The sequence below is a fragment of the Eubalaena glacialis genome, chromosome 11 (genome assembly GCF_028564815.1).
Source record: "Eubalaena glacialis isolate mEubGla1 chromosome 11, mEubGla1.1.hap2.+ XY, whole genome shotgun sequence".
In the NCBI taxonomy this organism is placed as follows: Eukaryota; Metazoa; Chordata; class Mammalia; order Artiodactyla; family Balaenidae; genus Eubalaena; species Eubalaena glacialis.
The window spans coordinates 60233208-60249350 of NC_083726.1; the positions used below are offsets into that span (position 1 = coordinate 60233208).

Here is a 16143-nt window from a genome sequence, read left to right on the forward strand (position 1 = left end):
TTTTTTACTTTCTCAATGATTGGACCTGGGCATTGTCCATCCCAACTCTCAGGAACCGCCCACTTCTCACCAGCCACTAGGCACCCTGCGCTCTGTGTTCCCTATCGCGTGCACTACACACCGATGCCTTGTCTAGGCGGGGATTGGGTGTACCTGGCAGTGTACCGAGCCTTGTAGGGACCGGCGCCTCCTCCTGCTCCAACCCCACCCACCGGGCCTCTCCTCTCCACCCCGCAGGTCCCGCACTCCGTTGCTTAGCTCGCGCCACCTGGTCCGCGTTTCCTCCGCCCCTCCCTCCAACCACCGCTCAGAAGCCCTGGGAGCTCTGGCCGAGCGGGCGGCGTGCTGGGGGGATGCGCTCCATCAAGGCTCTGCAGAATGCGCTGAGCCGGGCCGGCAGTTACTGCCGGCGGGGAGGCTGGGGTCACCTGAGCCGGAGCCCTCACCTTGGCGGGGGCGTCCGGCACCACCTCAGTGAGGCCGCGGCGCAGGGCAGGGAGACGCCACACAGCCACCAGCCGCAGCACCAGGATCAGTAAGGCTCGCGGGACAGGGGCAGAGGACAGGCACTCTCACTGTCGTTCCCACTAGCTTCCGAGTCCCCTTCCCCAAGGAGAGCATCGCATCTCCCTTCTCGCTTACTGGCCTGCGATGCCTTTTCCTTTAGATTTGGGGCTTTGGGCCCGCCGCGCTCGGACGGTAACGTGCCGTCCGCCCGGCAGGGCGTTTGGGCAGGTCGGTCCTCGGGATGGTGCCTGTCCAAGGTGCGTACTTAATTGGGAACGCAGGTGGGTGCGGAGTGTTGCTTGGTGCGCGTGTCTGAGTGCAGGGCCGTGTGCGCACCGCCCATCCTAACCCTCCTTCTCTCCCCTGTCCTCGTGTGTATATTAGGGGATGCGTGGGTATGGAACAGCCTGCCTCGAGTCCCAGTGTTCTTGGGTCTGTGTGTGGTCTATCTGTGTTTCGGCGTGTGTGATGCTCGTGTTACTGGTGCGCAGATACTTGCGTATGTGTTGGGTGTGTGCGTTATCAGGGCTCCCTAATCTGTAGAATAAGGGTGGTTCTCCGATTGGTTTTTGAAGGAGGAAAATCTTTATAATGGGGGGAAGAATCATAAGACGCAGATCTCCCAAACCAGAGCCAGTCAGAGCCGTTTTATGTGCTGCTCAGGCGGCTCCCTGATTTAAGGGGTTCTCTTCCCTTGGGTTCTAACTCTGCCCGAGAGGCTGCACCTCTCTCCCCCACCACCCTGGAACACTTGGTGGCTGAGCTTCTTCGAGATGCAGAGAAGCTGAGCAGGAAATTTTGTCCTCCCCAGAAGCCAACATAGACACTATCCAAGTAGCCCCTGCTTTTTTATAGCAGGAACAGGAAATGGACCATCTCCCTTGTCACTGCTCTCTACTGATGACATTCAGAAAGACATGCACACCATAATTAAAGTAGCCAGACAGACTACTCTGTCCTCTACCTCACCACCATTGGAGTCCCTGTCCTGGACAGGTAACATCCAATAAGGTATCATCTATTTATTATTAATGAGAATTGTTATTATGCTGTACTTTTCCATCAGCCTCTTCTCAAGGAGACACAAAATGTTTAAACCTTAAAGAATAAACCCTCTCTCTCCTGGTCTACTCTCCATCCTGACTTTTCCCAAATAATCACCTTGGGAGAAATGGTGGTGGGTTAGAGAAAAGGCTTAACCTCCCTCACCCTCACACCTTCTGTGGGATGGGGAGCAAGAAGCATCCCTGGTTCCTCCACACACACCCTTCCTTACCCTGTGGTGTCAGGTGATGGAAGTGGTTTGTTTTGTTGTTGCTGTTGTTGTTTTAATTGGCGTATAGTTGATTTACAATTGGAAGTGTTTTTAGGAACCTTAATCTTCCTGCCTATTGCTGCCTGTGCTCCCAGGGACTTCTTGGTAAAGGCCTTGGACCAATGCTCCTTCAGGCAGAAGGAGTTGAGGGCATGGAGGGGGATGGGTTCTGGGAGTGTGACACCATGAGGGGAAGTGTTCTTGGTGGATAAGGAGGGCAGCAAAGAGAAAATGCCCTGTTATTTAGGTTACTGTTTTGTTTCTTTAATATTTAACTTTATTTCTAATTATTAAAGAAAAACCAGGTAAATAGAGTATCAAGAAGAAAATCAAGATCCCAATATTAGAGGGAACCATATATCCATATTTAATATATATCCATGATTTAAACCCATATATATACTCTATATGTGTATATAAAATTGAACAAAAATAGGATCATAGTATTCCTATTCTTTGGTAGCCTATATTTCCCATTTATGAACAGCTGTTAATATGATTTAATGTGGGCATGCATGATGTCATTTTAATGGCTGCCATTTTGCCATTTTAAGATTGCATTGTATGAGGTATCACAGTTTATTTAACCAATCTTCAATTTGGTTACTACATATTCTTATGTACTTGTTCAATTATTTCTTAAATTCCTAGGAAATTTTGCTCCCCAGAGACATCTGTCATTGATATTTTGTATAACCTTCTAGAGATATTTTATGCATATATCAGCAAATATATGTTGATATTATTTCCGCTTTTTACAAATGGTATCATACTATACATATTATTCTGCACCTTACCCCACCCCCAACATTATATTGCAGATCAATCCATATCTTGGTCAAAGGGTATGCAATTTTTTTTTAAATGCTTGTGATACATTCAGCCGTGTGGCATTGTTTCCTGTCTTCCTTCATTTTCCAGGCAAGGAGACCTGGCCTCAAAATATTCCTACGTACTTTCCTTCTTGAGTTATTCCTCAGATAGCTTTTTCCTCCCTTCCTCTGCCACCACATGGATCCTTTCCTCCCTATAGGCACCAGCCTCATTATAACAACTGGATTTCTTCAGAACCAGAAGAACTGCCCCCTCTCCTGGTATTCCTCCTGGCCCAAAACACATACATGCCTAGTCTATGCCAAGTTCCTTGAGGGGCTTTTTATTTTTTAATGCATTGTTTCAATAGATAATATATTCATAATCATATATCAATATATCATATCCATTAGGTAAAATGTACATATTTGTATGGTTCAAAATTCAAAATATATAAAAAGATATTTAAGTGGGAAGTATCCCTCTTGCTTCTTTTGCTCAGCACCTGCTTCATCTCCCTAGAGGGAGCTAAATCAGTCTTACCGGCTTCTTATATATCCTTCCAGAAATATTTTGTGCCTGAAAAAGCATACATATACATGTTCCCTTTTAAGCATAAATAGTACCATACTATAAACGCTGTTCTACAGCTTGCTTCTTTTAGTTAATATTATATCTTAAAGATCATTCCATATCAATACTTAAAGCACGCCCTCATTTCTTTTTTCTACATTGCATAATATTCCATCATATGAATATACCCTAATTTACCTAACCAGTTCCCTGTTGATGCACATTTAGGTTGTTTCCAGTGTTACTATTACTAACAATGCAATGAATGACTGTGAATATGTTACCTTGTAGGTACGTGAATACACTTATATGGTAAATACCTGGAAGTCGAATTGTTGGGTCTAAGGGTTTTGAAGGGTCTAATCTCAAATAGTTGTCATATTTGGAATGAGCTGATAAAATAATTCCTCTAAATCTGTTAACATATTAATAGAAGAAATCTTGAAGATCAAAAATCTTTAGTACCTGTATTTTTAGGTGCTATAAGCCAGTGAGAGAGATACTTTAGGGAACAGGGATGTTCCTAGAAATGTAACTTGGTGATTCTTTATTGAAGATCCACAGTGTGCAAGGGACTTTGCTCAATTCTAGGAAGACAAAGATGTATAAAACACGAAGACATAACAGTGAAGCAAGGGAGATTGTCTTCTGTCAATAAGATGGTATGTTGTGTCATACCAGCAGCATAAGCAAAATCAAGAAGTTTGGGGAAGGCTTTACAGAGTTAGTAACATTTGATCTGGACCTTGAAGGATGAGCAGGACTGTGCAGGTGAAGGAGGAAAAGGTCTTTCCATGCAGAAGTTTCCGTGTAAACAACAAGGGCCAGGAAGCCTGACAGTGCCTAGGCCATTTGGGGAGCCACCTATTTATTACCTGGCATAACTGGAGTATGGGGGCATGGTGGAGAATAGGAAAGGAATGTTGGCAGGTTTTAAAGAGCCTTGAATGCCATACCAAGAAATAAGAACTTATTTTGTAGGCACTGGGGAGCTATCAAAGGTTTTTGAGTAGAGAAATGATATTTGAGTTTTAGAAAGATAACTGGCACATTGTGGAAGATGGGTTGCAAGTCAAGAGAGTGTAGTAGCAGATAGGTAACAGACAACAAGGAGCTACTGAGCATCTACTTTGTGAAAGATGGTTTTTCATGGAATGGCATTTAAATTAAACCTCACATCACCCATGTGAAGCAGATGTTAAACCCTCATTTTAGGGATGAGGAAACAGGTTCAGCTTTATTAAATAACCTGACTTACTATCCATATTAAGATCACAGCTATTAAAGGCAAACTCTGGTTCTTTCTACAACACCATGCTAGCACAGGGGAAGAGAAGAAAAGAGGGTGGATTTGAGAGACATTATGGAGGTAGATTCATCCAATGTTGGTTATGAACATAAGGTATGGGAATTATCCAAATGATTCCACATTTCCAGCTTGCCCCCCTCCCTGGGTAAGTGGTAACGCTATTAATCCAAATGGGAATCACAAGAGGAGGAGCAGAGGGAGGGAGGCAAGATGATCTCAGGCTTGGACATGTTGAGTCTGCAGTGCCTATGGGACATCTAGAAATGGAAGTATTTAGAAGGCAACTAGAAGTAAATGTCTGAAGTTTAGGAACAAAAGAAAGTTAGAGAATAGGATTTAAGACTTCTCAGGACAGATGTGAAGGTTGGAATTATAGGGATAGATCAGATGGTTCAGGGAGAAGGTGTAGACTGAGGACACCTACCTGCTGATAAGCCCTTGTTCTAGGAGGAGGAGCAGGGAGGAGTTCTCAGGTTCCTGTCCTCCTCCCCTGTCTCTGCCCCCAAACAGTGATTCGTCAGAGAGTGGCATGCTGTCCCGTCTGGGTGATCTGCTCTTCTACACTGTTGCTGAGGGACAGGAACGAATCCCTATCCACAAGTTCACTACTGTAAGTTCCTCTCTACCTGCTCAGAACACTGATCCCTTAGGATCTCTGGAAACTGGGGAAAGGAAGGTAGGACAAGTACAGGGCAACTAATGGGTTGCTTCATGAGGATGAAGAATAGCTGATGATAGCAGATGCCTAGGCTGATGAGGCAATCCCATCCCTGCCCCAGGTGGGACGATTCAACCCTCTGACTCAGCCTATCTTTTTGGTTCGGGACTTTGACCCAAGGGGTTCAGAAACCAGCTGCCTTGATGAAAAAGGGCAGGAAACCCCTATTAGCCTTCAAAACTGTTATATTCCATCCTTTCTTGGTCTGCAAACCCATTTCTTCCACCTGTTGTAGTAGTTGGGGTTCAGTTAATTGTTATCCATTGGGAAAAATGATTAGGATTGGATTATTGTCCTTGTAGCTGACCTTACCAGGCTTCTTTCCCCTGAAGGCACTGAAGGCCACTGGACTGCAGACGTCAGATCCCAGGCTCCGGGACTGCATGAGCCAGATGCGCCGCATGGTTCGAGAGACCAGCAGTGGTGGCCTCTTGGACCGAGATCTCTTCCGAAAGTGAGGGGCCCAGAAACAAGGGCACTGCTCTCAAAGCAGTTCTTTGGACACAGACTTTAACAGCAAGAAGGGATCCTGGGGATTGGATAATTCAACCCCTCAACTTTTATTACTTATTACACAAGTAACACATATATATGCCTATACTTATTATAAAAGTTCAAGCAACAGAGAAATACATGTTCTCCTTTCCCTCTCTCCCCTATCCCTGTCCCTCTTCCCAGAAGTAAACGTTGTTAACAGATTAGTAGATATCTTCTAGATAATGTCCTAAGCATTTACATATATATATAGGAATATATGTAAACATACTTGTATAATTTAAGATTTAAAATATAAAGATGACCTACCATACATATTATTCAGGTATTTATTTTTTCTCCTATCCCAAGACACTGTGTCTTGGAATATCTTTCCATATCATCACAACCCCTCATTTTAGAGGCATAGAAACTTAAGATCCAGGAAGATCAAGTGATATGCCAAAGGTTACACAGCTGTTGGTCCCAAACCCGATGACCACTCACACTTTCTTTGTTCCCAACTTCCATGGCTCCAGAGTGAGTCACAGCTGCATCTCTCCAGCCCCCTAACCCAATCGTGTCTGGGATGCAGGTGTGTGAGCAGGAACATTGTGCTCCTGACCCAGGCATTCCGAAAGAAGTTCGTCATTCCTGATTTTGAGGAGTTCACGAGCCATGTGGACCGCATCTTTGAGGATGCCAAAGAGCTCACTGGAGGCAAAGTGAGGGCCAGGGGGCTGAGGGATGGGCAAGGGCTCTGGACCAGATATACCTTGCTTCTCAGAGATTTCCTGGGGCTGGGAATCCAGTGGATGAGTGATGAGAAGCAGAACCTCTAAAAATGGGGACAAGGGCTTTATGTATTTCACCTGTGATTTCTAGAGCAGGTGAGGGAATCTGAAGTTTTTATGGAGACAGCTGACATAAGGATTCAATAGAACTTTGAAAGAGACCTACAGGGTAATTAAGCCTAAGAACAGAAAAGGGAAGCTGACCCCAGAATTCTCTTTGTACCTTCCCTGGGCTTTACTGCCGTCTCTATAGGAGTGGGGCTGCAGAAATATAAGGCCTTCTAGGACTTAAGGCTTGGGTGTCGCTAGGAACAACAGGCAGGAGGGAACCCTGTTGTCTTGCAGAAGACAGAATTTTAGCTTTTATCTAAAAGATTCTCCTGACCTGAACCTCAGCTCTGTTCCCCCTCTCCACATCCATGTCTTCATCCTGTCTCTGTTTTCTCTACCCACTCATACCCAGGTGGCGGCCTACATCCCTCAGCTGGCCAAGTCAAATCCAGATCTGTGGGGCGTCTCCCTGTGCACTGTGGATGGTCAGCGGTGAGATGCTGGGTGAGGAAGGGGAGGCAGGGCACACGGGCAGAGCATAGTCCAACCCCTTTCATGGTACCTGCTTGCCTCCAGGCACTCCGTGGGCCACACAAAGATCCCCTTCTGCCTGCAGTCCTGTGTGAAGCCCCTCACCTATGCCATCTCCATAAGCACCCTAGGCACTGACTACGTGCACAAGTTCGTGGGCAAGGAGCCCAGTGGCCTGCGCTACAACAAGCTCTCCCTCAATGAGGAAGGTGAGCACTCCCTGGGCTCAGACCAGACTCATAGATGCCCCATTCTTACCCTACCTTCCTCCCAAGGGTGTGTGTTTCTCTGCCCTTCCTGATCAGCTCTGTCACTCCATCCTCCCCAGCAAAGAGATCTTTCGCATTTACCCTACAGAGTGGGCAGGCAGTAAAGGTTTTGCTCAGTGGCTGCTAAGACTCTGGGTGGTTTGTATTTCCCCAGGAATCCCCCATAACCCCATGGTCAATGCTGGTGCCATTGTTGTGAGCTCCCTGATCAAGGTCAGTGCCACCCTAGCCTTCTGGAAGGTACTGTTCTCTAAACCCCCTTGTTCCTGTATCCCTCGTATCTGCCTGTCTCTCCAGGGAGATTGGTGGGGACTTGATTCCTTTGAGGGTGCCCAGGAGGCAGTGAAGACACAGCAGGGACTCACAAATTATGCTGAGGATGCTAGTAAAAGGAACTGTATCCCAGCTCCTACCCATGAGTCTGGAGCCCAGAGCTTCCTGGCTCTGAGGGAAGTGAGCAGGTCCTGACCCCAGCCTAGGACCAAGGACCAAATGCCACACACAGGGGGAGGACAGCTCTGTTAGGTACTGATTGGCCACTTCTGGGTGAGGGACACATGGAAAGAAGGGTGAATGGCCAGAACAGGGCAGCTATTCACGTCACCTGGAGCTGTGAGTTGGCCTTGAGCAAGGGTGTCTGGCCAGACTGTCAGCTGTAGGTCTCCCAGGGCTTGAGCAAGAACCTGAGAGCAGTGTGGGCAGCAACAATCCAGAGCCAATCACAGCCCTTCCTGGGGAAGGTGGTGTTAGGAACCCTCCCCCCAGGGACTCAAGTGTCAGAGTCCCTGTGGTGTTGACACTATAGCTGACGAGTACAGGAAGCAATTGGGGGGGGGGGGGGATGGACCAGGCTCAGGCTCTCCCCTTGCTCCGGGATAGCTCTATCTACAGCCCTGTATCTGGGACCTGCCTCATCCCATTCCCATCTAAACAGGCCCTACTGACTTGACTCTCAGCTAAAATCTTTAGCTTTATTTCAGTTATCAATAGAATTGATATAATTGAATATTATAATGTATGCAACACACACCGTCCTCCCATTCCCATCACTCACTCCAGTCTTGGAAATGGCCATGGGAGTCAGGGGTAGGATAGAGTAAGCCTCCAGCCTGGGGTGTAAGGAATGAGGATGGGGACCAGGAATAGGGGTGGGGCTTGGGAACAGGATTGGAATCAGGAAAATGAAAGTGGGAGTCAGGGATGAGGGTTGGCATTGAGAATGGAAATGAGAGTGAGACTCAGGGATGGGTGAGACTCATAGCTGAGGTGAGCTTATCTGTACTCATTACCTGATAATAAAATCTAAATGATTTGGTTTTTAAGATCACTAGGTATGCATGGATATAAAAAAGTCTCAGTTGTTAAAAAAAAAAAAAATTGTAAAATGCAACACACGTAGCAAAACCAATCTAACACTTTATCTCCACTACATCCTTCTGACCCTCCCTGTCATCCTCCTAGGCTTAGAATACTGATATCTCTTTGTGTCTCCTTGCAGATGGACTGTAACAAAGCAGAGAAGTTTGATTTTGTAAGTTCCCTCACTGCTCAGCCCCTGGCTGCTTTTCTCCATGGCATGTTGTCCATTCCAGCTGCCCCAGTGCCTGGCTCTAACCCCACTTTGATGGTGCACCAGCCCATACTAGAAGCCTCATTTCCAGAGGTGTAGGAACCTGCTGGCGTGAGGGAAGAAAGCCTCCTGAAGTCCCTGCTGGGATAAGGACTGAGGAGTGCAGAAGGGTTAGTCGGCCTATGTGTTTAGTAGGGGTCCTTACGCATGGGGTGCCTCCCATGCCCCTTTTTCTCTTCCAGGTCTTGCAGTATCTGAATAAAATGGCTGGGAATGAATACATGGGTTTCAGCAATGCCACGTAAGGCCCTGTTCACAGGATTGGCTGAATGTGTGTGGGGGGGTGTGTTTGAGTGTGTGTGTGTGTATACGTATGTGGGGGGCGGGGAATGGAGGAGGAGGATAGAGAGAATCTTAGGAAGAAGAAATCCCAGGGGAACCTTGGCCTTTCAGCTTCCTCTGAGCGCCTTCATCGACATTTGTTTGCTTTGTAAAAGGATTTGTTCCATTTCTATTTGGTACTTAATGAGAAAGACAGTGTGAGAGTTTGCACCTGGGCCCTTTCTTGCCAAGCCTCTCAAAGCCAAAAACCTCATTTTCCTAGACTAGATGACTAGACCATTTTGGGTTTGGTTTTGTTTTTCACACTTTACAATAAAGCTGGACCCAGTGCTTTCTCAGGTTCAGAAGTTTTCTCCAGTATTACTGTGAGAGTTAATAAAGGGGCTGATTTAGTTTGACGTGTGATCTAGTTCTGTCTCTCTCAGGGAAGGTATTTTTTCCCCCTTCTCCTCACACCCATCCCTCAAATGTCAAGTACTAAATTGGGTGTTTGCTTCAGATTCCAGTCAGAGAAGGAAACAGGGGATCGGAATTATGCCATCGGCTATTATCTAAAGGAAAAGAAGGTAACTGGGAGAGTCCCTGGGAATTCTGCGGCTGGTGGAAGGGCAATGGGGGCTGGGGACTTCGGCTGAGGTCCTGGCAGTGTGACAGGGACCGCTGATGGCCTGAGAGAAACGCTCTCCCCTCTTCTTCCTTGCAGTGCTTTCCTAAAGGGGTGGACATGATGGCTGCCCTGGATCTCTACTTCCAGGTAAGCAGATGCCGCCATTCAGCCCAGCGCCAAGGGAACGGAACACACTGCCTTCCTTGCTCTGACCCACAAGAGGGATGCTCTCCTCCAGTGGTTCTGGCATCCTTCAGAAACACCAGGGGAACTTACTGAAGGATCAGGATGTCAAGAACATTGCTCTACACCTCAGAGCACAGCATTCAGGTCCACACCGGACCCTCACCTCTGCCTCGTCTCCGCAGCTGTGCTCCGTGGAGGTGACCTGTGAATCAGGCAGTGTCATGGCAGCCACCCTGGCCAATGGCGGGATCTGCCCCATCACAGGCGAGAGCGTGCTGAGCGCTGAAGCAGTGCGCAACACCCTCAGCCTCATGCACTCCTGCGGCATGTATGACTTCTCGGGCCAGTTTGCTTTCCATGTGAGTGCTTCTGGCCCTGCCATCCATTTGCCATGAGCCCAGAGCCAAAAAAAGGGGACACTGACTCTCTGAAGGTGGAGAGGTGGACACTTGTTCCTGCCTCTCACTCACTAACTTCCAGCCGGGCAATTAGGCCAAGAATCCTTAGGGGAGTTTGTCAGACACAGTAAGCCCCTCAAACACATAAACACATGACAGTGCAACTTCAGAACCACTCCTCTGCCGCCCCTCACATGGCTGGTGATTCTCTTCCAGGTCTCATACAGGATGTCACTTCCCTCACATGGCTGGTGATTCTCTTCCAGGTCTCATACAGGATGTCACTTCCAAAGAGAGGCTTTTCTGACCACCCTCTCTCCACTGGGCTCTCCCTCCCACATCATTCTCTACCACAGCACCCTCCTTTTTTTCTAACGTGTTATCATAAGTTGTGATTATTTTTGTCTATTTGTTTGTTTACCTATTTATTGTCTATCTCCTACCACCAGAATGTAAGTTAACTGAGAAACCTTGTCCTAGTCTTAGCGCATCATCAGGCACAGAGTAGATACTCAGTAAATATTTCCTTACTGAAGCCATAAATTTAAGAGGGGGCAGGGGAGGACAGGAGTAAGAAAAGCTAATTAACAAGCCAAAAGGTTGAGATGGGTGTGGCCTTGCCCATGAAGTCATTTGGGATAGACGAACTTGTTAACACAGACTTGGGGCACCTCTTGCTCATCCGCAGTTCCAACTTTGTCCCCAAGGTGGGCCTGCCTGCCAAGTCAGCTGTGTCAGGAGCCATCCTCCTGGTGGTGCCCAATATCATGGGAATGATGTGTCTATCACCTCCCCTGGACAAGCTGGGCAACAGCTATAGGGGTGTCAGCTTCTGCCAAGTAAGTCACTTTGCATATAGTACTTAATATTTTTGAATGAGAAAATAAAGCAATTTTGAGCTCCTACTAAGTGCAGGGAGGAAGTAAACAATCTTTTTGCCTTACAATTCTAGAAGTTGGTATCTCTCTTCAATTTCCACAACTATGACAATCTGAGGCACTGCGCTCGGAAATTAGACCCACGGCGTGAAGGGGGAGAAGTTCGGGTAAGGAAAACCCCAGGAGCCTTGTAAGACTATTTCAGAAGAGAACATTCCGTAACACTTCAGTAAAACCCTTGGCTAAGCATCCATGGGGGAGGGTGACAGGGTAGAGCTGGGCATGGGTGGGTTCAAAGTCAGTTAATCTCAGGTGGGTATGATTTGTTTTCCAGAACAAGACTGTGGTGAACCTGTTATTTGCTGCCTATAGTGGAGATGTCTCAGCTCTTCGAAGGTACTTCTACTCTGACCAAATAAACACAATAAAATACTCCTGGTCAGAGATCTCATTAGCCGTCAACACAGCAATATAGTTAAGTGCTTCAGCCTTAGAGTCAGACTGAATGGTCAGAGACTACATTTAAATGAGTTTTTTTAAAAAAGTACAGTGACTGCCATGTGATAAGAACTTAATTAATGGTAGCCACTGTTATGATTACCCTGGGTGTTAAAAGCAGAGTCCTAGGAGGCTGGTAAGGACCCTGCCTCAAATGGATTACCAACATCAACAAATATTTACTGGGCACCTACTACAGGTAGGCAGTGATGTTTCTGGGACCATCACACTCCCATCGCTCTGACGTGGGACTAACAGTCTCATCTGGATAGAGAACACAGACTGGACACGGTCTACAGATCTTGGCATAAGCTCTGTTTTGCTTTTTCTGGAACTCATCCAGTCTGACCCCACTTCAGAAAGGATACCAGTGATTCTAGGCTGATCTGGGTAACTGCAGCTACTTTCCACTCCTCTTAGGTTTGCCTTGTCAGCCATGGACATGGAACAGAAAGACTATGACTCCCGCACAGCCCTGCATGTTGCTGCAGCTGAAGGTATCTGAAGGTTAAATAAGAGAGGAAGCAGATCCTAAGACCTTTCTTTTCTACCAAGAGTACCCCCCATTGTATGTGCCCTCAAGGTTACAAGGGCAGCAACTAGTTTTGTTCAGATTCGCTTCAGTTTGCAGGCTCTTATTGGGTGCTGCAGGGAGCAAAAATGGGAAGAGGCCTTTCCCCCCTCCCCTTTTAGTTCAGACTCCAGCTGCCAAGGGTCTGTACTAATGTTAACACCAAAAGGGTCAGGATCTATATACCCTCTCATTTTCCTTCTGCCCATATTCCTAGGACACACTGAAGTTGTTAAATTCCTGATTGAGGCTTGCAAAGTGAATCCTTTTGTCAAGGACAGGTGAGCAGGATTAAGCTGAAAGAAGTGGGGGGAAGGGAGGTGGGCAGCAGCTTCTCCACCACGGCCCTCCAGCCACCACAGTTATGTATATAACCAGGGCACTCTTGATGTCTTCTTTGCCTGATCATGGTCTTTGTTCCTCCTCTCAGGTGGGGCAACATCCCCCTGGATGATGCTGTGCAGTTCAACCACCTGGAGGTGGTTAAACTGCTCCAAGATTACCAGGACTCATACACACCATCTGAGACTCAGGCTGAAGCAGCAGCTGAGGCCCTGTCCAAAGAGAACTTAGAGAGCATGGTGTGAGCATGGGGCATGCACAGTCCCTGCACAAGAAAAAGCACGAGCTGGCCACACACTTAACATATAACCACCAAACATGCTACAGAGGGCCGCACTGCTTCAGTGAGGCGGGGGGGGGGGGCGGGGGGGGCAGTGCTTTCAGTGAGAGTCAAAGTACCCCATTCCCTTGGCAGACAGAGTATAGAGAAGTGCCTTTGTGGACTCCTGCAGTAGAGCTATCCATGAAGATTGTGGGCTTAAGGGACAGCCTAATGGCTTAGCCCACTCCAAATCATCCCAGGTCTTCACGCAGGTCCCCTCTTCCTCTCTCTGAAGAAGCCATTATGAGAGAGAGATACTCTGGTAAGGGGCTCTAGCCACCACGCACATGTATATATCCACAGAGAAAGAGAGGAGCTATGCACCGGGCTTTAGTAGTCTGGAGAGATCTGCCCCCCTTGGCCAGGAAGTGCTGCTACTGCTAACAGCAATTTTATAGACAGAGAAAGTATTTTGTGCTCAAATAAACTTTAATTACACAAATTATTATTTTTGCTAGACCCAGTCCTTCTCTTTCTCCCCTAGGGCCATCCAGCTGCATCACCATCATAAAGGTAGAGTAAGATGGAACCACAGGGTCATACAGAGCCCAAAGAATACATATTTCACATACATACTCACCCCACTAGGTTTTCTTCAATCCCAAATACTGCTTTAGGTTAAGTGTATTCTGCTCCAAGTGGGGACAAGTGCTTGGGTCTGAACAGGCCCCAAAATGGATTGTGCAAGACTTCAGGCCTCCCTCCTCCCTCTGGAAGTTACAACTGTGCAGAAATGAAGATGGAACTTCTCAAGAATAAAGTTTCTAGTACTAATCCCCTCAATATGCCCCACATGTCTCTTCCCCTTTGGTCATGGTTGTAACTGGTCCAATGATTGCAACAGATTGACCAGGTGTCAGAGGTGTGCAAATTAAGGCAGATGGACTCAGGGTGAGGAGAGCTGCAGCTGTCTGGGGCTGAGAGTCCGTAACACTGAGGTATTAGGCAAGGAGGGCTCTGTTCTCATTCTGACACAGTCAGTAAAGCACTACCTGAGGGAGCCAGAGCCCAGACTCTGTATGTGCTGTACAGAAAGGGCAAAGTCATTCACTGCACCACTCCTCCAGCCAGAGGTAGAAAGGATTTACTCTGGAGAGATTCGGTAGAGCCCCCAAAACAAACAGGTTACATGTGGGCAAAGGGAAGGAGAAGTAGCACAGTGATGAATAAATTCTGATGAATAAATTCAAACAAAGCTGAAAAATAAGACCCTAGGACTGAATACACTCTGAGAAAGTCCTGGGCACAGGGAGGCAGAGAGACTGAAGGAAGCAAGTCAGAGAAAGTACATTCATGGTAGCCTAGGAAATTGGCAATAGTCTGGGGGAGGGGAGAGGGTAGCTGTATGCCTAGCTTTCACAAGGTAGGGAAGAGGAAGATGACAGATATTGCACAGAGGACCCATCACTGAATTGTGGGAGCTAGCAGTTGCTTGGGGCACAGTTAAAAGGTTTCAGACACTTGGATCAGGAGGCTGGCCAAGAGCGTGATTAGGGACTCCAGTGACGGACATACTAGAGGCCTTCAGGCACCTCAAGCCCCGAATGGGTCAGCAGCTCTCCATCCCAAAGGGCAAAAGCAGGCACCACTGGACCCCGGAAATCTGTCTGTAGTGTGTGGACCACAGCAACCCGGTTCACATCCACCAGACTCAGCTTCTGGGCCTCATACTCCAGCAGCAGCCCCACCTTCTCTGGCTGCCCAATGCCCTCAATAGGGGCTTTCTCGTTGGCCAACATGGTGTGCCACTTGCGCTGAGCATAGATGAACACCCAGGAACGATCGTCAACACCGATGCAGCTATCCCGGGAAATATCCACGTCTGTCACTCCTATCCGGAATTGCTGGGAGCGCTTCACTGTCACCTCCCAGTAGTGCCTGCCACTGGTAATCGCTGTGTCTGCCAGCACCACTGCCCACTCCCGGAAGCGCTCCACATTCAGGGCCAATTTTGTGGGCTCCAATCCCACCATGCCGTATTTGACACCTGTGTCACCTTTGAAGAGTGCCAGGCTGCTGTGAGCGGTCTTTTCTTCCAGTTTGAAACTGACGCCTGCGGGCAGAGCAAAGAGACTGGATAATGACGTGCGCTAGAACTCTAGAACCAGTGACGTACACATTCCGATCTGAAACAGGCAGTCAAGAGATCACGAGGAAACACGGAAGAGTCGGAACGTCAAGCGGGTAAGAGAGTCGGGGCGCTTTAGTATGGGCAGCCCAAAGAGCCGAAAAACTCGGACTGGGAAAGCCCTGGAATTTAAAGAAACCAGAGAGTGTCCCAGGTTTGGAATCTCAAGACCAACGCGGTGGGGGAGGGGGAATGAGTCGAAGGGGCTGGAGTTGTTCCTCCGAGCGGGCTCCAGGAATAACAGACGGAAACTATTTTGGAAGTAAAAGGATGTAATCCTACCTCTGCGGGCATCTACGGCGGCAACCCCCAATCGTTTGGCTCCCCAGCGGCACAGGCACAACGAACGACCAAAGGGCAGCGCCATCTTGCGCCACGGATGAACAGGGCACGCCCCCCGCGCCGCCCCGCGCCGCCCCGCTCCGCACTGGCTGAGACCCCCTCCATCTGCCCGCCTGCTCCCCTGGCACTTTGTGCGCGAGAGGCAGCAGCGCAGTGTGATGACGTAAGGTAGCCAGCGCCCCGCAGGGAGCCGCCATTTTAGTGAATTCTGTTCTGGTTGCATCCGGAACAGTTTATTCAATTTTTCCGCGGAGGGGAATGCTGTTCACGTTTTAACTAAGTAGGACGTTTAGAAAGATGGTGTAACAAGATGGTTAAAGGTATAGATTTCAGAATTAAACAATAATTGTATTATTCGAACCCGGCTCCTCTGTGTGTCTTTGGGCAAGTCACTTAACTTCTGTGAGCCTTAATGTTATTTGTAAAACAAAAATGTCTAGCCGTCAGACCGTAGTAAAAATTAAACGAGAATTACCTAGGATACATCTTGACAAATAGCAATCACTGGGTAAGTGGCAGTTGTTCTAATAAATATTAAATAAGTGTTGGTTTTGTGTTTTCAGGACTGGCAATGGAAGGTTTAACTCAATATTTGGTTTTCTCAG

General features: G+C 47.7%; 2 protein-coding genes across 5 annotated transcripts; one reads left to right on the forward strand and one right to left on the reverse strand.

Annotated features, from left to right (window-relative positions):
• Positions 1-311: 311 nt before the first annotated feature.
• On the forward strand, positions 312-13094 carry GLS2 (glutaminase 2). 3 transcript variants are annotated; one of them, XM_061204332.1, is made up of 18 exons: positions 312-535; positions 5028-5127; positions 5568-5689; positions 6305-6434; positions 6967-7046; positions 7131-7294; positions 7509-7567; positions 8853-8885; positions 9167-9225; positions 9766-9832; positions 9970-10020; positions 10242-10418; positions 11165-11296; positions 11410-11502; positions 11670-11731; positions 12254-12330; positions 12622-12685; positions 12835-13094. In XM_061204332.1, the coding sequence occupies exons 1-18, from the start codon at positions 354-356 to the stop codon at positions 12989-12991; spliced, it is 1809 nt and encodes a 602-aa protein (XP_061060315.1). In that variant the 5' UTR covers positions 312-353; the 3' UTR covers positions 12992-13094. The 3 variants fall into 3 exon arrangements, with proteins under 3 accessions (XP_061060315.1, XP_061060316.1, XP_061060317.1); XM_061204333.1 differs by lacking the exon at positions 312-535 and adding an exon at positions 542-764; XM_061204334.1 differs by lacking the exon at positions 312-535 and adding an exon at positions 1416-1503.
• A 395-nt stretch (positions 13095-13489) lies between these two features.
• Positions 13490-15628, reverse strand: SPRYD4 (SPRY domain containing 4). Of its 2 annotated transcripts, XM_061204336.1 has the most exons (3): positions 15479-15628; positions 15006-15121; positions 13490-14921 (listed from the first exon to the last, which is right to left on the reverse strand). In XM_061204336.1, exons 1-3 carry the CDS (start codon positions 15561-15563, stop codon positions 14583-14585), a joined length of 540 nt encoding a protein of 179 aa, XP_061060319.1. In that variant the 5' UTR covers positions 15564-15628; the 3' UTR covers positions 13490-14582. The 2 variants fall into 2 exon arrangements, with proteins under 2 accessions (XP_061060319.1, XP_061060318.1); XM_061204335.1 differs by having other exon boundaries at positions 13490-15121; positions 15479-15623.
• Between the last annotated feature and the right edge of the window lie 515 nt (positions 15629-16143).